Source organism: Mucor velutinosus (genome assembly GCF_035048745.1).
Source record: "Mucor velutinosus strain NIH1002 chromosome Unknown tig00000041, whole genome shotgun sequence".
Lineage (NCBI taxonomy): Eukaryota > Fungi > Mucoromycota > Mucoromycetes > Mucorales > Mucoraceae > Mucor > Mucor velutinosus.
In genome coordinates this window covers 2,667,553-2,688,178 of record NW_027041905.1, presented here as the reverse complement: position 1 = coordinate 2,688,178, position 20,626 = coordinate 2,667,553, and the positions used below count along the sequence as shown (strand labels likewise).

General features: G+C 40.2%; 8 protein-coding genes across 8 annotated transcripts; 2 read left to right on the top strand and 6 right to left on the bottom strand.

The window, feature by feature from the left end:
• Positions 1-709: 709 nt before the first annotated feature.
• Positions 710-2,330, bottom strand: ATC70_001070 (uncharacterized protein; the record flags this gene model as incomplete). The annotated part of the gene is made up of 2 exons (XM_064820474.1): positions 710-2,150; positions 2,230-2,330. The coding sequence occupies 2 exons, from the start codon at positions 2,328-2,330 to the stop codon at positions 710-712; spliced, it is 1,542 nt and encodes a 513-aa protein (XP_064684394.1).
• Positions 2,331-2,762: 432 nt separating this feature from the next.
• ATC70_001069 (uncharacterized protein) lies at positions 2,763-3,373 on the top strand (the record flags this gene model as incomplete). Its single annotated transcript, XM_064820473.1, has 2 exons — positions 2,763-2,895; positions 3,114-3,373. The coding sequence occupies 2 exons, from the start codon at positions 2,763-2,765 to the stop codon at positions 3,371-3,373; spliced, it is 393 nt and encodes a 130-aa protein (XP_064684393.1).
• Positions 3,374-7,934: 4,561 nt separating this feature from the next.
• On the bottom strand, positions 7,935-9,809 carry ATC70_001068 (uncharacterized protein; the record flags this gene model as incomplete). The annotated part of the gene is made up of 4 exons (XM_064820472.1): positions 7,935-8,866; positions 8,921-9,263; positions 9,316-9,586; positions 9,640-9,809. 4 exons carry the CDS (start codon positions 9,807-9,809, stop codon positions 7,935-7,937), a joined length of 1,716 nt encoding a protein of 571 aa, XP_064684392.1.
• A 2,017-nt stretch (positions 9,810-11,826) lies between these two features.
• On the bottom strand, positions 11,827-13,074 carry ATC70_001067 (uncharacterized protein; the record flags this gene model as incomplete). Its single annotated transcript, XM_064820471.1, has 2 exons — positions 11,827-12,826; positions 12,887-13,074. 2 exons carry the CDS (start codon positions 13,072-13,074, stop codon positions 11,827-11,829), a joined length of 1,188 nt encoding a protein of 395 aa, XP_064684391.1.
• A 253-nt stretch (positions 13,075-13,327) lies between these two features.
• ATC70_001066 (uncharacterized protein) lies at positions 13,328-13,706 on the bottom strand (the record flags this gene model as incomplete). Its single annotated transcript, XM_064820470.1, has 3 exons — positions 13,328-13,412; positions 13,468-13,499; positions 13,569-13,706. 3 exons carry the CDS (start codon positions 13,704-13,706, stop codon positions 13,328-13,330), a joined length of 255 nt encoding a protein of 84 aa, XP_064684390.1.
• Positions 13,707-13,874: 168 nt separating this feature from the next.
• Positions 13,875-15,987, top strand: ATC70_001065 (uncharacterized protein; the record flags this gene model as incomplete). The annotated part of the gene is made up of 2 exons (XM_064820469.1): positions 13,875-14,241; positions 14,303-15,987. 2 exons carry the CDS (start codon positions 13,875-13,877, stop codon positions 15,985-15,987), a joined length of 2,052 nt encoding a protein of 683 aa, XP_064684389.1.
• An 89-nt stretch (positions 15,988-16,076) lies between these two features.
• On the bottom strand, positions 16,077-17,893 carry ATC70_001064 (uncharacterized protein; the record flags this gene model as incomplete). Its single annotated transcript, XM_064820468.1, has 9 exons — positions 16,077-16,097; positions 16,153-16,338; positions 16,393-16,539; positions 16,594-16,726; positions 16,780-17,275; positions 17,341-17,451; positions 17,504-17,596; positions 17,684-17,705; positions 17,768-17,893. 9 exons carry the CDS (start codon positions 17,891-17,893, stop codon positions 16,077-16,079), a joined length of 1,335 nt encoding a protein of 444 aa, XP_064684388.1.
• Positions 17,894-18,108: 215 nt separating this feature from the next.
• YEL1 (Arf guanine nucleotide exchange factor yel1) lies at positions 18,109-19,316 on the bottom strand (the record flags this gene model as incomplete). The annotated part of the gene is made up of 3 exons (XM_064820467.1): positions 18,109-18,608; positions 18,669-18,962; positions 19,016-19,316. The coding sequence occupies 3 exons, from the start codon at positions 19,314-19,316 to the stop codon at positions 18,109-18,111; spliced, it is 1,095 nt and encodes a 364-aa protein (XP_064684387.1).
• Between the last annotated feature and the right edge of the window lie 1,310 nt (positions 19,317-20,626).

Below are 20,626 nucleotides of genomic sequence, written 5' to 3'. Positions count from 1 at the left end.
GATCATTTTTCTTCCAGAGACGCAGTAATACATGGTTGTGCACCATGTCTGGTAGAATACAAAGAGAGGATCAGGTGTAATCATAGGATAGTAGACTAGGTAAGCCATGGGACTCATTGTGCCACAAGGTATTCTACAGTATCCATTTGTTTTGATCAGAGTTTCCCTAAAATTTCAAAAGGCTGTACATTTGATATCCATTATCTTGGTATAATTGTATGCATATCGTAGCCTGAACAAGAAACCATATGATGATATGTATCTTTTGAATAAAATCAAATTGATAACTTGAACATAGGGCACACAGTGTACAATGATGAATATCTGAAAAGAATCGTGTGTGAAATTCAGATTTATAAATCACTACAATTGGGTCTATTTTCCTCTACTGTAATTCATACTGTAATACTCTGATCGATGAGTATGTTATATCAACGTATATCGAATGCTACAGGGCATCGAGCCATCCAAGCATGCGAGCCGATGCTTTACATGAAATCGCATTAAAAGTATACATATTTAAATTTATTTTCTTCAACAGAGTATCTAAAGGGTGAAGTAGCAGGAGGGGGAGGCTATATTAAAAATGAAGTGTTTTGAAAGGGTAATGAATAGAAAATAAAAAGCATGAATTTTGAGCAAGAAGAGTGTGAAACGAGATAACAAAAATACAAGGTTGAAAGTAAAACGGGAACATTAGAAAAGCAGATTATTTCTTTGCAGTCTTGAGAGCCTTCTTTTTCTTTTCTAATTTGGCCTTTTGGTCTGCTTTTTGCTGAATACCGTATTGCATCTTTGTGTAGAGCTTTCTCTGCTTGTTGGTCATCATCACTGTGGACATTTCCTTGACTTCCTCTTCCTCGATCTCGGCTGCTGTGCGCTTCTTTGTCTTCTTGGGCTTGTCCTCCTGCTCAACAACGGCAGATTCCTCAATCACTTCATCCTCCACATCCTCATCCTCGTCGCTTTCCAAACCAGTTTCAGGAACATAATCACCTTCCTTGGCATCAACGAAGGGAGACAAATGAGGTGGTAATGTGCTTCCGGGCTCATAGAGACTTGCTTTGACAATTTTACGAGCATTGATACAATCAGCGATCCATTGAGGTTGAACATAGGTGCGAGACAACACACGATTGCTGACAGAGGGACGATCAGTGACTTGGTAGGTGATGGATTCGTCTGATTCAGGGTAGGGAGGGTTAAGACCAACAGAGGGATCCCAACTGACTTGGCCACCGCAGGATTTGATCATGAATTCAAGAGCGTAACGAGGAGTCTCACGGGACAGGTAGAACTTTTGGTTCTTGAAGAGGGTTTGGAGATCAGATGTAGCGTTAGAAGCAGCTTGGATCTTGGCAAGAGTAACTGTGCTGTCATCTTCCTCACCAGCAGCGGCAGTGGATTTGAATTCATCGACAGCGTTGGTATCTTCATCATCATCGTTCTTCGTGGTGGCAGCAGGCATAGCTTCGTCTAAATGGAAGCCTCCAGTCTCATCAATCTTGGGAGGATAGGTCATGTTGATTTCGTTGTATAATTTGAAGTTGACAAAACCAACAAGAGTTTGATAGAATTCTAAAAAGGTGAGCATGACACGGAAATCAACATCTGTGGGGATCTCTTGTGAGAATTGGTAGGGCACGATCCAAGTAATGGTTTGACCCTTGATCTCGGCTTGATAGTAGATACCCTTGATGGAGAAGAAGACCTTGCGCAGACTCTTGGACTTCATGACATAGGCTTGGAATTCAGAGATCAGCTTTTGACATTCGGCAACAGCATCAGCCTTGATCTTGTTGTCAGCAGGTAATTTGGAGAATAAATAGAGCATGGATAAAGCATCGTCGAGATCACGAAGAGCATCAATGAATGAAGGATATCTCTCCTTGACAATGTGATCTAAACTGTACACAGGCTTGTTATTTTCCTCCAAAGATTTTGCTGCAGAAAACTCGCCCTTGTGAAGCACCTTGTTGAGCTTCTTTGCAAATGCCTTGTACTCGCGGAATTTAGCGAGAAGTGGTTCGTGCAAGAGATATTTGATGTCCTTGACATAGTAGAATGTAGCAGGTGCTGTACTACCCTTGTTGGCCTTCTTCTTGTTCTTGGGTTCACGGGGATAGATACCCTTCAAAATACAAAGACGTCTAATGATCCATGACATGCGAATTAGCATTTTGACATTTTTCTCGATTTGCCTTTAGGTTCTAATACGTTGACATTTACCTGAAATCAGCCAAAGAGATTTGAAGCTTGTTCAAAGCTTGTTGTCTAGTGATGAAATTGGCGGCAGCACCTTTGACTCCCTTCTTGACGATTTTAGCCATTTCTTATATATGTAAGGTAATGAGGATTGGAAAAAATTGACTCTCTGGAGAGAGAAAAAAAAAAGGCTTTCATTCAAATGGACTGTCGATAATGCCTTCATTTGTGACATTGAAGTGGCTTATGGTAATGGAATAGATTTTTTACATGTTACACATCGAAATAGCGAAAAAGAATAAAAAGACCTTTCAGATCCTACAACTTGATAGTTCCTTCCTTTTCGCATCCTATTTCGAACTAAAGGTAAACTATCAATCCATCCATCCCCCCTGCACATCCATCCATCCATCCATCTATTGTCATGTTGCAAAGCCTTATGGGAGGCTACTGCACTTGATACTAGCAAACACTTTTATGAATCGCAGTTGGGCGACACTCATTGAAAGTTTGAATTGCTTGCTCATTCCCTGTCCCTCCTTTTGTAGAATTTTATAATGGTCAGAGTCTCCGTTTTGCAAGATTGTTTGAACAACATCAACAACGCTGAGAAGCGTGGAAAGAGACAAGTTCTCGTCCGTCCCTCCTCCAAGGTCATTGTCAAGTTCTTGTCCACTATGCAAAAGCATGGTAAGTACATCAATCCCTCTTCTACTTTTTTATTCTTTGCCGCTCCGTAGTATAACTGATTATATGTTGGGATCTCTACAATGTATGATTTTTAAATCTGCGGAAGATTCACTTCCTATCGTTTGTTTCGTCAAACATTTCAAACTTTTTTCTCTACTTGATTTGTGATTGCACTCAAATGTCGGATACAGCTTACTGATATTTCTATCAATTTTCAGGTTACATTGGCGAGTTCGAAATCATTGATGATCACCGTTCCGGTAAGATTGTTATTCAACTTAACGGCCGTATCAACAAGTGTGGTGTCATCTCTCCCCGTTTCAACATCAAGCTCCCTGAGCTCGAGAAGTGGACCGCCAACTTGTTGCCTGCCCGTCAATTTGGTTACTTGGTCTTGACTACCTCTGCTGGTATCATGGATCACGAAGAGGCTCGTCAAAAGCACGCTGGTGGTAAGATCCTTGGTTTCTTCTACTAAGTTTCTCTTCCTCCTTTTTACACCCATTATTTATCCATTGAATAATTTTGTGTGCTAATAAATTTGTTCAATACATAATACTCTTGCATCCCCTCCCTCTTATTGTACATATACACATTAAAATCTAATCTCCAAAATCCAATCATGTGTGTGTTGATTACTTTCATTGTTGGTTTGCCAGGGCTTTTTATACCTGAATCAGACATGTGTGATGCCGCAGAGTCCCTAAATGAAAAAGGGTTTCTGTTAAGAAAATAGAAAACGAAGCTGAAGTTTACCAGCCAGATGAATGGATCGAAAAAAAAACTCGCAGCAGTTTAAATCATGAATTTATTTTATATTTTATGAGAACCTCTAATATTTATTAAGCGAAGATGAGTGTGTTTATGCTTCGGATGGCTCTCTACCTTTGCTTCGCTTCGGTGAGAACCAGCCTGCACAGCGGCAGCTCGCGCAACGGATTGCCCTTGCTCATCTTATCAAATACTGCTACTTTCATTTTAATCTTCCTATTACACATAAGAACCCTGCAATTATCTGTGGATCTGACTCTTATGTGGTGTTCCACATCCGTATACACGTAGATACTTCATATACGACCAAGCAGCACACTGCTATTGCTCCTTTTTAGCCAAGAGTGTCCCTGATACAGCAAAATCTGGGTGCATTTGAGCTGTGTTTTTCCGCGTTAAAGGCCGTTTTAGACCGTCAGAGTAGCACCAAACAATTGCTTTCATCTAGCGCTTACTTCCTGACACCTTTGCTCAACTTTTTGGGGACCAAAAAAACTGGGTCAAAAATCGACCAAAAAGCATGAGGTATCCCTCATGGTTTTTATCAAAAAATTAAACGATCGCATTTTTGACCTTGAACACGAAGACTTTTACTATGGTATATCTTGAATCAAAATGTTTCTATCGATCTAACGTAACTCCTGAAATCAATTTTGTGGGACCTTGACATGTAAAATTTCGACTTTTTGGCCAGAAACCTCTTTTCCTATTTTCGTAATTTGCTCATTAAGTCTATTCAAAACATTTATCTTACTTGGCACCATTGGAAGCGCCTTGAAAAGTACTCCAAGAATGTATTAGGATGCATCGGATGATCATCATATTTTCATAGTCGGATCTGTTAAAATAGATCAATCGAGTCGAAAACCATCAAGATTTGGCCAATCTGGAATAGACTGTAATTCTGGGTTTGAACTATTTTTGGCGGCTGGTGGGGCTAGCTGGCAAACTCAATGCCCTTTTCATCATGAAGGCAATACAGTAATAGATTCTTTTGAAACGTATGGGAAGTATGTGGCAAAACATATAGCATTGCTTTTAGCCATTCTATTTTTCTTGTATTCTATATTTAATAATGCCAGTCTGTCAAAATGCTTGTTAGATCATCTTCTTTCCTTTTTGAGGCTGTGAAAATGTCTAGTAGTAGGGACCATAAATTTATTACGATACTATAAGCATTTCGACTCTTCGGTTGGTTTCCTGATCTACGCTTCGCTTTGATGGAAGCCAACCTACGTTCAGATGGCTCGCGCTTCTGGGGGGTCTTTGGCTAATATTGCAAAATTAACAATAGCCAAATGTTAGAAGAAACTTGATTGTTGATTGATAGCACAGTAATTTAACACTACGCTTGATGTCGGCGTCGCCCTATGGGCTTTCGACAAAGACATTTTAAATTAGATATTATAAAATTTTGGTATATCAAATGTATTTTAAACAAACAATTGTTCGTTAGTAAAAGAAAGGTTCTATCAGAGCCAGGAGGAGGAGAGGAGGTGTTTCCATCAGCGTCGTTTTTGCTTATACTGATATCAAACAAAGCCTATTATTGGGACAATGTGAAAGAAAATTCAGATTTTATGCAACATTTGTACATCACAATTGTCATTTTCTGATAACAGAATTGCCATACCATTCACTGCTGCTGATGCTCTTAATAAGATGGCGGCATAAAGCTGGCCATAAGTAAATGCAGGACTTGTGTAAGATCTACAGCGACTTTTTTGAGGTATTGTCATTGCAAAAGACATCTTCATGAGGCAAAGCTCCACAAAAATAAGTATTTGGGCTAAGCAATTGTCCTTTCAATTCCATGATCCCCATTTAATCAGCATCGCAATCATCATTGTCATCAACAGAAAGGCATTTAGGTCAGCCAGCAGCAATGCCGCCGCCAAAATTGATTCAAACTCCTCTTATTTTTTTTTTGTTCAAGATTGGACAGAGCTTGCCTTTTTTCGACTTCTTTAATCTATTTTGGGATATTCGATTATATAAATTGTAATGATTACTCTACGCTTCCTAATACAAGCCCTTGGTGGTAGGGCGAAGTGGTAAAACTCCCGTATGCCAACGGGAGGATCCTGGTTCAAATCCTGGTGAACGCAAGTTGTTTGATTTTTTGACGTAGTACTGATGTCCTCGTTTGGTGTTTTTGTACTCTTATCCATGATCTATATTTTGACGATTTCCGCAAGACTGTACTGGCTCTAGGAGTCGCACCTTATTAGTAGTAGATTTCTTTCCCAACTTAGTTCAAAATATCTTATTCCCCTTCTTTGCAGACATTGGGTCCACCAACAGTCTTTTCTTTCCCTCAGCATGACATTTTAAGGACTTTAAATAAAACCTGGAGCTCGACTCCCCTACAAAAAAAAAAAACGCTTCCTAATACACAAGCCCGTGGTGGTAGGGCGAAGTGGTTAAGCATCAAACATGCCATCTGGATGATCCCGGTTCAAATCTCGGTGAATGCATTTTGGTGATTATTTTGACGTAATAATGATGTTCTCGTTTGGTGTTTTGTGCTCTTATCCAGTACCCATTTTTTGACGATTCGCATGATTGTATTGGCTCTAGGTGTCGCACCTGATTAATAGTAGATTTCTTTCCCAACTTAATTCATTATATATCTTATTCCCCATCATTGCAGACATTGGGTCCAACAACAGTCTTTTCTACCACTCAGTATGACATTTAAAGGACTTTAAATAAAACCTGGAGCCCGTCTCCCCTACAAAAAAAAATGCTTCCTTAAGCTTCCCTGGAGTACTTTTCAAGGCGCTTCTAATGGTACTAACTATGATAAGCGTTTTGACTGAAATTATTGAGCAACTTAATAAAATATGGAATGAGGCTTTTAGCGAAAATAGCCATATTTTGCATATGAACATCTCATAAAAGTGGTTTCATAGATTGCTTTGGATCGAGAGAAACATTTTGATTCAATACATACCATAGTAAAAGTCTTCATTTTCAAGGTGAAAAACGCGATCGTTTGATTTTCGATAAAAACCATGAGGGATATCTCATGCTTTTTGGTCCCAAAAAGTTCAGCAAAGGTGTCAGGAGATTACTACTACTCAAGCACAATTGTTTGGTGTCATTCCGGTGGCTCAGAAAGGTCTACATGTCAATATATGAAGTCTTGAAAAATGTCCAATTTGGTTGTATATTTGCTTTATGGCTTTTATTTACACGGCATGAATCTCATCTTTGGTAGCTGAAGCCTTCTGGATGGGCAGTTCTGCAGCCTGTGTAACTTCTAATTCGAACAAGAGGCATTTTGATTTTGGTAAATCTGATTCATGCAAATTTGGTGCGCTATGTTGCTGCTAAGTTTATTAATAAAGGAAATGAGAAATCGAATTTGCTGCTTAGATACTATGGCTTTGCATATTCGCTTCGCTACAATCAAGCCTTCGTATAGATCAATGCTATCAAATGCTGGATTGGATGCTTAGTTGTCATAGGTTTGCACCTTTGCTTCGCTGCGATCAAGCTCTCATATAGATCAGTGTTACCAAGTGTTGGATTAGATGCGCTATGTTCTTCCCCCAAACCCCCTCTCCATTGCCGGCTTTGCCGGTGGTTTTATTCACCTTGTACGGCACACAATTCTTTAAAATTTTGAAAGGATATGGCTTGCCTGTCTACTTTTTTTTTTGAATGTTTTACAGGATATATAATGATAAAATCTCTACATATATGAGCCATGCCTGACAAATGCCTGATAACTCCGTTTCCATATTAAGGTTGTAAAAGTATCTAGGGACTATACGTTTATTATGTTATGATACTATATGCATAGTCGCTATTAAGCGTCTACTAAACATCTCTTTCTAAATGATCTATTTTTGACCATAAGTGGCAACTGACTCTTCTATGTTTGGGGATTTGCAAATGCCAAAACGGTACTAAAACAGCTTTGCAGAGATGCACATCTCCCTAACTCCCCGAAGTTCAAAATCCGTTCCTGAGTTTGTGTCGTTCAAAATAGATTAAAGTTCAAGATGACAACACATGGTTGCATTAGAGCAGAAGGTTATTCCACCAGCTGTTTGTTAAGCCGACAAGTGAAGGGATGGATTACTTGTAGGTTCGCTCTAGACATCAATGGAGTCTACATTGAGTGTATACTGTATACCCAGACATAGTCATATAAGCAGAGATTGTTGATGGTTGAAAGTGTGAAGTTTATTAATTTTGATAGTAAATAATAATATATGTAACAATGTAAGAATAAAAGATTTACAGTGGACACATTTCTAAAAGACTGTGCCTTTGACTTGTGAAATCTTTGCAAGATCAATGTTTCTAATCAAAAGAACCCAAATGATACACAAGCCCATGATACCAGTACCAGCAGCAAGCATTCTTGTTTGTGCATAGCCGTAAGCTTCTTGAATAGCTATTCTTACAGGGCTACCCATTTCATAGCTTAATTGAGTCTCCAAGTCCTCGTAGATCATGTCAAAATTTTCCATGCCTTCAGCAGGGAGATACGCAGCAAGTGCGTATTGGAATGTGTTGGCCCAAATAGCTCCACAGATGGTAGCACCAATAGCATTGGAGGCTGTACCAACGACAGACAATATACCAAGAGCTGCTGCCACATGTTGATGATCGACAGCTGCTAAAATTGCGACTTGCTGTACAATAATAAAGGTGCTTCCACCGATAGAGATAAAAACTTGACACATGACAAGGTAACCAACGGATTGATTAGGACGACGGAAATAAATCATTAAACCTTGTGCGAAGATGTAAAGTGGGACAGCAATGTACAACAACCACTTGAAACGACCGAATCTACGGATTAAATAGCCAACACCCAGCAAGAGCACACCAGAAACAACATCAAATGTGTTGCCAACATAACCAGCTTCGGCCAGCGAGAGGTTATTAACAGCTTGCAAGAAGGATGTAAAGTAGTTTGCCCAACAATAGTAAGAGATCTGATAAGTTGCATTCAATAAACAAACACCGATGATGGTGCGATCAGAGAGCAGCTTATAATTGAACAGTGGTACAGGAGCAACAAATGTTTCAAATGAGACAAAGATAATAAGCATCACAAAACCAACAACAATCATCGCAATGATATACCCAGTAGCCCAGCCATTAGGAGCGCTATCAGCAATACTGAATGGAAGCAAAAAGACAGTGAGACCAACAGAGAAGATGAGAACACCGACAACTATAGAGAGTTAGTATTTGCCTCTAGGTATGCCTGATGTGTGGGTTTACTTACTGTCAAATTGGATGATGAAATGCCAAACGCTTTGCAAAAATGTCCTACCACTGTCAACCTTTTCAACGTTGTGTTGTTTGATAGCCTTGCGAAGATTAAACTTGAGGATAAAGTACAAGGGGGCAGCTACGATAGGGAACACAATGGCGAATGTGCCAAAACCCCATCTCCAACTGATGTTGTAATAAAAGCCTTCTGCTGCTTTAGCACCAGCAAATGCAGTGATCATGTAGGGAGAGGATGTAAAAGCGTAAGCCAAACCTCGATTCTTGAGTTTGGATGAATCAGCTGTAATCACGTCAACAGAGAAGGTCATGCCGCCAAAACCAATGCTATAAAAGACCTGTAATACATGTAAGTATGCGTACCGTAGCAACACAATATCCTCAACCTACATAGGCAGCACAAAAAGTGGGCAAATTGTGGCAAACAGCCATCAAGACCAGACCCAAGGTAGCAAATATGGTCATGAGAAGGAAGCCCTCAGCACGGCCCCAGACATCTAACACTTTGGCCAATGGAATATATACGGCTGCAGAGATGGCACTGGCGACAATGTAGATGACATTGAGCAATGAGTGAGAAGAGAAATCACTAGTAACGTAGGGGATCAAGTTGTAAAGAATAGAGGACTGCATAGCATTGACGAAATAGAGGAGCCAGATACTATAACAGAACATGTTAGTCTATCATTGTTAGCATAACAGAACAAAACATACTTGATAAAGACTGCAATCAATGTAGCCTTGGACCAAGTCAAGGTCACTGCCTCAACTTCTTTGACACCTTTTTGAGCATCTTCAGTAGGATGTTCTGATTTAGGATTGTCATGGCTTTCAGTTGGCACAATGCTCTCAATGTCGAGCTCTATTTTGTTTTTTTCCTCCATTGCAATTTATGTCAATGTAAAAAAGAAAGGAAAGCAGAAGGAGAAGAAAGAAGAAGAATGAGAAGGATGCCATGCAAACTTGTTTTCAACCTATTTATAAAAGTTTTTAGCAGTAATACGAACAACCCCAGAAACGCCCTAATTCAAAACTCTTCCTCATAGTAACATGCTATTTGTTCGTCTACATACCACAAAACCATACCTAAACACGGATAGGATTACTCACCATAAATAGCTTGCAAATCAAAGAGTACAGCCTCAATATTGACATTACTATAGAACCACTACCTAACTGATCAGATGTAATGGCTCATGTTGCACCATCTGCAGGTGTATTCATTATCAGATTCTCTTCTAACTGTGGAGCTCCTATTATCAGATGATCTTGATTTACGGTGTCTCAATGTTGCATGCAGTAGGATTTGTAGTACTCTTCGTCTGAAGCTCAAACACCCAAACTTAATTTGGTTAAAAACCAGGGTACAGATCAAGCACTTTGCGTCTAGACAAGTATATTCAAATAGCATTCTGATGCTACTTTTTCAAGGTGAATGCTTTAAGGAATTGCTCGACACAATATATACTCAACCATACATGCTTTGACGCGTTGCAATCAGGCATATTCAACGGTTAGAATGGTCGCGGAATTGATTGTAGATGAAGAAATCGTAGAATATGGTGTGATTTAGAAGGAGATGAAAGCGAATTTGTGTTACTGATGTCCAGAAATGTATCCTTCCTTTATCTCTTAAATGCGCGCAAATAATTTGGAATCAATTCTGAATTGAGGACATGCTTTTCTATAGCGGTCAGCATCTGTCTAGGTAATGAAGAGATGTGGATAATCTGTGGAGGAGGATTGCCTGTAAATATCTTCAGCAAGTGATTTTCAAGTAGATTTGCTCCTTTTATGAGAGGTTAGTGCATCAAGGGCGTTGATAACATCAAATCTCTTTACCATCCACCGAAACCTAGTTTCATCAAAGCTGTTTTATATCTGTATACCTTTGAGGAGTGTAATACAGTGAGCAGAATCTCGACAGATGGTCATTCAAGTGCTGCCATAAAGGGGTACTAAGTGGCACGAATTGACAAAGGTGGCCATAAATTAAAGACTCAGACTTCCGATGGTTTTCGTACAGTGCTCTACATTCGAATAAAAGTGCACAGTGCATTTCTGCCCACATACGATATCTACACGAGCCATCTGTATTCAGTAATCTATCAGAATACGGCAAATGCTGGCCACATTCGACTGCTGATTTCTCCCTGTAAAAGCCTTTTCAGAAGCTCAGGAACACGCCTAATGATTACTCTTGATTCCTAGTTACTTCCAGACACTATCTCAATTTTTTTTTTGGATCATGAAAAATCAACGAAATCTATCAATTTTAGACGAGGGATGGTAAGACCAAATCTTGAAATTTCAAATGATTGCGTTTTTCACCTCGAAAACGACGTTTTCTTCTATGGTGTTCCTAATATCAAATTGTACGAAATTACTCGACACAACGTCTGAAACTGTTTTTGTGGAATCTTCATATACAAAAAGTTGACTTTTTCTTCAAAAACCACTTTTCCAATTTTTGTAGATTGCTCAATACTTTAAGTGAAGAAAGTATATATGAATAACACCCTTCGATGCGCATTGAAAAATGACATTGAAAAGCTTAAGGAGGATAGGTATGGTAAATATGACTTATCGAGTCAAATTTGAATAGGAAGGATTGAAGATGGCAAAATTAAGTCGATTCTGGACGGCGAGTTCAAAGCTCCACTCATCGGACTTTAAAATAGACGTCGCCGCCGTTGCGGCCATAGCTGAATGATAGCTACTAGCACTCAAACAGCATGCCCTAGCACATGAATTTATCCTATAATCATCTAGTAATCAAAGAGAAAAATAACATCGGTTTTTTATATGCGCTGCGCTTTATTTATTTCTTACACATATACCCCGCAATTCAGGAACATCACTCATGAATCAAAAACGCATGACAGTAACTTTATTGAATATTCAATGATGCTCTTGTCCTTCTAAGGCCAAGGCTTGATCTATTTTCTCTTCGTCTCCAACCTGCTTATTTAAAATGTAGAACCCAATCAAAATTAAAGCGCTTCCGACAATAGTAGAAGCAGGCACCATGACGCCTGTGACCAACACATCTGTGATTGCCACAGCAGGCACCGTCAACATGACACCAACAGCAGCAAATACAGGGTTGACCAGTGCAATGACTGCCATAAAGGTTGCATTATAGATCACGCTCATTGATGCAATGGCCAATATATACCCAAATGTAGACAAGTCGGGTAACTCGAATGTTTCAATACCAGTGAAATGAAGCAAGGGGAAGGGTATCCATAACAGCAGAAATGTGACAATTCCAATGATGCCCGTGATAGTATTTGCAAACAAAATTGTGGGTTGAGTAGGTGATGCATACTTTTTGTAATAAACTTCATAGAATCCATAGAGAGCAGCACCCACAGAAGCTACCGTAATGCCAATCCAGTCCTTGCCAATGCCTCTTGCTTGTTGCAAAATGTCCTCGCCATCGTTAACCTCCTGTTGTGGCCAACACGCCATGGCCAATACACCTGCCATGCACAACAATACTGCGCCGACTTTGGCGGCAACTAGTCTGTCATGTAACATCAAGATGCTAAACAAATAAGCAAAGAAGCAGCCTGTGTTGTAGATGGCCGTAAGGTTTGACATGGAAGTGAGGTTGACACTGAGATACCAAATGTAAGCCGGTAGAGTTAACAGAACGGACAGACATAGACTGGTCTTAATGACGAACCCAAGAGGGAATACTTGATCTCCTTGCACTCTGTATTGTAGTTCCAAAAGAGAGTTATTTACAGATGTTTTGCTTTTGTTTACTGTTTCAATGATTCGTTGATACAGGCTGGCATCTTTGGATGTGTGCTGATGGCTGTGGTTGTGTTGGATATATTCCGCTATGAGTTGCAGTGGAATCATGAATACATAACAAGAGTGACTAATGTATCTGAAAAGAAAAGGCATTTAGCTGGTTTGCAACTACCTTCATATGCTATGTGAAGCTTACAATATAAAGTAGGGTTTTGAGTAATTGGTAGTTTTCTGAACAAATTGAGCGAGTTCAGTCTGTAAAACAAAGGTAATGATACAAATGGTGAGCATGACAGTTGCTAGCACTGAACGGGATTTTCGAGGCTTAAATAGCGGCACCAACGTAGGTTGATCTTCTGCTGGAACTGTATGATACGAAGCCATTGTCTTTTTGTGGGCATGCAAAACTGAAAAGGCGTAAAGAAAATATGATTTGTAAGATGCAAATATAAAAAAAAAAAAAAAAAAAAAAAAAAAAAAAAAAAAAAAAAACTTAGATGTGTCGTTTTGGTAGTTTTCATTGGCTCAATGTAATGATTTTGTCCATGATTTCAAGATGTTTTTTATGTGAATAGATCGAATATTTATACAGTAGAAGAGCGATGTAATCATGTGGTTGTGTAGATGGTGCTGATATTCAACGAGAAGAAGGGCCTGTTGATTTCTTTCTCATACTGCCGTAGGATTCTTTTGGCAATTCATTGGGTAAGTCGGTCAATGCACTGGAATACAGCATATTGAGCAAACAATATACGCTACACTTGAGTAAAAACGTACCGCATCATCTTCAATCGAGTCTTTGCTGGGCTCTACTCATTTATCAGCATGGATTAGCAACATACGGCCATGTGCGCTTAGTCCATTTTGTGCGCATTTACCTCGCCATCCTTCACAGCTTGTAATGCCAACAATGAATATTGCTGTAGTGCATTTGCAGCGGCTTGTCTCTTTATCTTTGTAGCATTGTCTGCTCTCCTCGGTTGGTATATTAAATTGCTATCAATAGACGACATCATTAAACAGAACGTAAAAGGGAAACAATCAATGTCCAAAAGCCACCACCGCAGCTCAGGCCAAGTTATCTATAAATTGCAGGTTAACGTGTGTAGAGTCACTTTTTTTTTCTGTTCCCTTTTTTTTTTTTTTACCTCTGAATCAAAAAGCAATATACCACTAATACACAGATGAAGGACACGTCAATTGAAGCCTACACGCTCATGTCCATCACCAACAGAGACATGGATGATGGTGATGTGAAAAACGCCATATTACTATCCGAGAGACTTTATGCCATAGACAACACCAATCCGCAATACAAGTTCTTATATGCAAAATGCCTCTATCAATCGCTGGATTACAATGCAACCTATATCATTCTCAAGTCTGTACAATCCATACCGTGTCTCAACCTGTTTGCAAAGAGCTGCTTGGAGCTTGGAAATTCAGAGGAATCAGACGAAATGCAACGGCTGTATTGGAGTGAGGGTGTTCAGGCACTGCGTTTGGCTCTGTCCATGAATGATTTGCCACAGAAAACATATTGGGGAGATGGTAAGAAGCATAGGTAACAACAATGGCACTGACCTATTGACTCACGCACTACTGAAATAAGAGCTGGCGAGCAACACCACTCGACACCACATGCCTAGTAAAGCATCGTTATGCAACTTGTTGGGTGATTTATACATGAAATTGGACAACATTCGAGCAGCATCTATTTACTACTGGACTTGCTTGGAATCCAATCCCTACAAAATATCAGCGTATATGAAGTTATGTGATATTGCGCCAGACATTGATTTCAATACAGCCAAACTACCGCAAGACATATTCACAAACTTTGATCCAGCTACAACAGACCTCTCTCGATCGTCACAGTCTTATTTACCCTCTGCTATATCCATGCATCAATGCGACATCTCCTTTTCCAACGAATTAGCGTCTACTTCGGTCAGAAAGAATAGCTGGGATATGCCGCTACTCAAAGACGAATACCACGATACCACAGTAGATCAGTTGCGTGCCCTTGTTCGAGTCTCATCCAAGATCAGCGAGAAAAGCCATGAAAACTTGGACAATGAAATCGAAAGAGGGGAAATTGAGCATGCAAAGGACAGCATCATCCATAGCATCAAGAGCGATATCGTGCAAATGAAGGCCAACGAAGCGTACAAAAATAAGCACGGATTGCATAAAAAACCGCCTGTACAAGCACCTCAGAAACTTAAAGTGGATTTGACACTAAATGACGAAAATGATGTCAATTATGCAGAGGAAAAGAAAGTCTATGAATCCATTCAGCGAAATGTTCCCCCTCGTTTAGTGCGAAAGCAATCAGCGGATAATTTGGAGGAGGACACTGTGCATCGCAAGAAGAGAGTCAAAACGGGACCATCACGACAACAGAAACCAAAATCGCTGGAAAGCTACTTTTTACCCTCTTTTCATGGCCAGTATGCCAATGACCCTGACACAGATGCTTACATCATCGAAGGCATGAACAAAATCATGAAGGTGCTCTGCATCTTGGCAAATGGATATTTACGGCAATCTTTTTACAACTGTGAAAAAGCAGCTTTAGAGTTGCAGCAACTGGATGATTGCCAGTACAATTCAGCCCGTGTATTGTGTATTCTCGGAAAAGCTTATTACGATGCAGGTGATTACACTAGCGCTCGAGCTTTTTTCAAGCAGGCATTTGTCATTGCACCTTGGTTCTGTGATTGTGTGCCCATCTATTCAACGTGTCTATGGTATTTGGAAAAGGAAAAGGAGCTCAATTTGCTGGCATTCAAGATGAAGGACAACAAGAGCCATCTATTTGAAGCGTACGTTGCTGCAGGCAACTGGGCTAAATGCGTCAAGGGTGGCAATGAAGCTACTCAATGGTTTCAAAAGGCGGTGAATTTGGATCCATCTCGATCTTACGGACATGCATTGCTGGGCTATGAAGAATGGGAAAAGGGCAACAGTTTGGGCGCAAAGCAACACTTTTCAAAGAGCATGATTGCCAACAAGAGATCCTATATTGGCTGGTATGGCATGGCGACAGCGTACCAAGGCATGGAGGAATATGCCCAGGCAAGGACTTTGTTGACAGAGGCTGTGCGATTGCATCCTAGACATCCTATTGTGCTGGCTACCATGGCTGAAGTGCTCTGTGATCTGGAATTGTATCAAGAAGCTTTTGATTTCATTGAACGATCTCTCAGCATCAAGAGTAGCCCGTCCAATCTCAAATTGAAAGAAAAGATTAGTCAGAGATTACAGATTCAGGAAGCTGGCAATTATGTGTAGTAAAAAAAAAAAAAAAAAAAAAATGCCTGTGGCAGTAATAAATAGTTTTATTGATACGGTTCTATGGTAAAATGATATCGCTGAGGGGTCTAGCTGAGAATGGGAAGAAACTAGTAGAAAATAAAGTGTTAATTTAACAATTACCAAGGCTCAGAGAATACTTACATTGCCAACTATCACGCTAGGTAGATCAAAAATGTCTCGTTTTATGGTAAAACAAAAAGTGCAGGGTACCACTCTCTTTGTAGGACTCATCAAGATGCAGGAACTATACACGGCTGAATCCGTATTATCGAATGCGTGCAACGCATACTTTTCCCAATACTCAACAGCAGAAGGATCGCTCATCAACTAGAGTCTTGCATGAGTCTTCCGCCCAGTCCCTCTCTTGTCATGATAACGTACCTCGTAAATATATGTCTTTTTACTCAATATCGCATCTCGAGACCACTGCGTTAATAATGAAAACTCCTTGCCAACCAGTGCAATTTCGCCCGTTCGTCTCCAGACGACCGTTGGTGTGCCTGAGTAAGTGATCAACTTCTCGTATTCCTATACGACATCCAGAGTTAATGTTTTCCAAGTATAGTAAAATATAATGCTTACCAGCAACGTTCTCTGCAGACATTTCTCTGTAAAGATCAGATCATCCTCAGTCAGATTCATCATGGAAGCCAACACAGATGGTCTGAACAATGCCAACGCTTTGCTGATCCTCATCAGCTCGTCTCTTCCCATTCTAAAAGTAGATGGCATTAATCCCCCGTTCACCTTTCTCCTTCGCTCGCTTACTTTTGTCTCACATAATTGATAAGATAGTGATATCCGTCCGCATAGCTGAATGGTTTCGAGGCATTATTGTATCCCATCCGTTGCGATTGCATGTGCTGCTGTTGCGGATAGTGGTTCTTTTTGAATGATGGAGGTGGGGTGACGATGAGATTTGATTTTGGACTATGATCGATTTTGGCAATGGCAAATGTTGCTGGATCAGAATGTTGTTGAGGTGAGTATAAAATAGGATCGCCTACTAGATTAGGTGTATAAGCAGGTGTTGATGCAGTAGTGGATGTGGATGTTGCTGTAGTATGGGTATCATGATGAATAGTAGTGGTGTTGTTGTTGGGGCTCCAGCTCTTGCTCTGCGCATTGTCCATAAACTGTGGCGAGCCCAACATGTTGGATAAGATGGAGTATTCCAGGTTGGTAGCGTTCGATCCAAATCCATAGTTCAGAGCATTGTTGCTGTTATCTAGACCCAGTAGTTGATTTGCATCGATAAGGCTTGCTGAGTTGATCAACAGCGTATCAGTCAATTTATGTTCATGTCATGTATACACAAGGGTAGGGTACCTCCATTTAAGAATGACGGCTGCTGTGCACTGCCATTGTTGAATGTGTCCATCAGTTGCTGGCTGGGAGCCGGTGTATATCTCGATTTATTGGATGTGCTGCTCATATTGTCTGCAAATAGCATGCTTAGCTAGACGAATCAGCCATCACTCGCCCTTCTTACCTTCTGCATCTTGCAGGTATTTCGCCTTCTTTCTAGCACCATCCGTACATGTATTTGCTAAATCCCTCTTTATACATCGTTGACATGGTCGAGCTATAATTAGTTTTTTTTTTTTTTTTTTTTTTTTTTTTTTTATAAAAATTAGCTGGATGAGTCACAGGAAAGATGTGTATAGCTTACAATCATCACAAGTTAAATGTGCCTGTACGTGAACCGAAATCATGAGCATCGTCAGAACCACTATAAAGTAGCGAGATCACTCACCTTTTGGCAATGAACACAGGCTCTGGCTGCCTTCTTTTTTCGTTGAGGCACTTTTTGTTGCTGTGTGGTTGAAGTGGGAGACATGTCGTTTGCGTTTTTCTGGTCTGAATTGGCTTTTGTGGCCATAGATTTGCTGCTTTTATAGACGAAAAAGAAAGGAAAAGAAAGAGAGAGACAGAGAATGAAAAAGAAGAGCAGGAAACACCATCAAATTCTCATTACCAATACTTGATCCAATCATAATCATGATTACTCAAGTCCAACCCACTGCGGATAAATGGTTAACCTGGCTTTGTTTCTTCTTTACCCCACATTTTATGTCTGCAATTGTAAATATAACTTTATTCTTTAATGTGTGGTTGGTGTTCATCTACGGGTCCAGGCTCTCCAGGTCCCTCCTCAGATGCTTCCTTTTCATTGCCGCCCTTGGAATCAGCACTCTTTGGTGCTGGAGGTACAAATACAACACCAAACATTTGACCCTTATTGTACGTGTATTGCCAGCCAAATGAAATGACAAAGATGATAGGAATGAACGCAATCATGATGATCGCATTGCGAGTGATGGTATATACAACTTGGTGATATGGGTTGCCATCTAGAATGGACTTGATGCCAGCCAAATAGCCAGTGTGCGCCAGGAATTCAATGCCAACGATAAAGCAGTACGATCCAGCGAATGCAAAGGTAAAGAGCAATACATAGCGCTCAGCGAAGAAGGTGATGAACGACATGAAGAAGGGCAAGGCCACTAGGAATGCTGCTCTTGCCACTACCTGAGTGATCAGCAAGTCGGCCTTGCAGCATAGAATGTACATGGCTAATGTGAATCCGCCGAGAGCTATGGGTGGGGCAAAAAGTCAGTAATTGTTTACAATCTGCAACGTGTGGTGACATGTACCTCCCACGAGATAGATGGAAATGTTCCAAAAGACAGCATAAATGATAGCACCAAGTATACCCAACCCAGCAGGAACAGCAATGGTGGTGATATCATTGTTGATATAGCCATAGTAGGGCTGGTTGTTGGCCATGGCTACCCAGGTGATGAGACCAAATGTCAAAAAACCGCAAACAGCCAATGTGATTCTGAATGATCTGAACCCAAACACCATCAAATAGAGACCTAGCACAATCAAGAATGCGCCTGCAACACCGTTTTGAGGAGTGATGCCTATGCCACCGTAAACGTCCTCTGTATCCTGTTTAGTCTCCGTCATACGCTCTATATAGCTCAAATTGCCTTACCTGGATTCAAAGAAGGTGCTGATGTGGGCCATGGTTTTGAAGTGAATGTTGCAGTTGCGGTACTGGTGCTTGTCTTTGTTGTTGTAGTAGTTGTCTTTCCTCCGCCCGAATTATGAAGATCAATCACATCTCTTTTGTCGTTGTTTATAATCTGCAGAGGATGAGATTTGGTGGGTGTTGTGATGGCTGTTGCATTCCTCAATGCACCGTTGTTGAGGACAATGGGTGAGGCATGAATAGATGCAAGGACGATGAGCAGCAACAGCGAGATGAGTAATGAGAACCGTAAATACGACTTCATTTTAGTAGATTGTGTATGAAAGAGAGAAAGAAAAGAATGAATGAGCTGCACCTCTCAAGCTAAAAATTGATTTCATTGCTCTTTTTATCAGATTACATGTTATTTGTTATGTCTTCATGTCTCTTTTTGATCTCTAACAACATCTTTCTTAAAAGGGCAATGTTTTCAAATCTTGTACTCCCATTTCTCATCCTTTCTGGCTGTATATTCTGTCATATCGATATGATAAAATCATCATGCTTTGTGTATCTATATACTCAGACTGTTATTTATAAATTGGTTGCTTAATTGCAACAGCTATGAGGCACAATTGTCATGCATTATTGAATTATTTGCCCTTCAAACCATTGCCCTACACATCCTATATGCCTATTGAAGTTATGTCGTTCACCTGAATAGCTCAATTGATCTACTTTAGAGTAGACTGCGTGGAAATTACCATTTGTACAGAACTGATAGTGTGCGTTTTATCATTTGCGATAGCAAGTTTAGCAAATGTATTTGATTTTCGTCAGAACAATACTCGAACTTACATCCATAAGCAGGTATTTAATGTGCATCAGTAAGCTTGGTATTAGAGCTTTTAGATGGCCACTGATCGATGAACAGCTTGCACATGTAGTACCTTTTTCTGAGCTTAACCCTCTACACTGTACCTCAATAGCTTCTTGCGCTATCTAGAAGAGCTTGTAATTCTGTATCGCCTGGAAAGTGAAAAACAAATGCGATAAGCTGCAGTATCTGTGGACAGCGCGTTCGATTGCTTGTAAATTAAAAATGCCTATTACTATGATTCGAGGGACTTCCCTGAAAGCCATAATCTACAAAATGAGAGCTGATTTTGTTGCTTGGGGTGTTAGCGTATGTATCACTGGATGCGGATTTCACTATGTGGTAACCGAGAAGCAAGAAAAGTTGCAATTTGCAGTCATCTGTCCTTGGAAGCATGACTCGCCACCATATCTAGTATCCATCGATAAGTTGAAAGCAGCAACTTAATAGTGAGATCATGCTACGCCACGAGATTAACCTCGACCACGCATTTGGCTGGACCAACATTCTTAGGCTGTCATTGTTGGCTCAATCTGAGATCTGCGATCTCTTACTGGCTCGACACTAATATAATAACTTACATCTTTTAGTCGCTCAAACGTATACTATTCAGTAATAATCATTGTCCCTGGTCCGTAGTAAGTTTTTACAAGATTGAAATACGCATAAAATGGTATTACTCTCGATGAGCATGGTACAAGTTGTTTCAAATAAACTTGTTTCTCGGTTATTTTGAGGAGTTTTCAGACGAAAACATG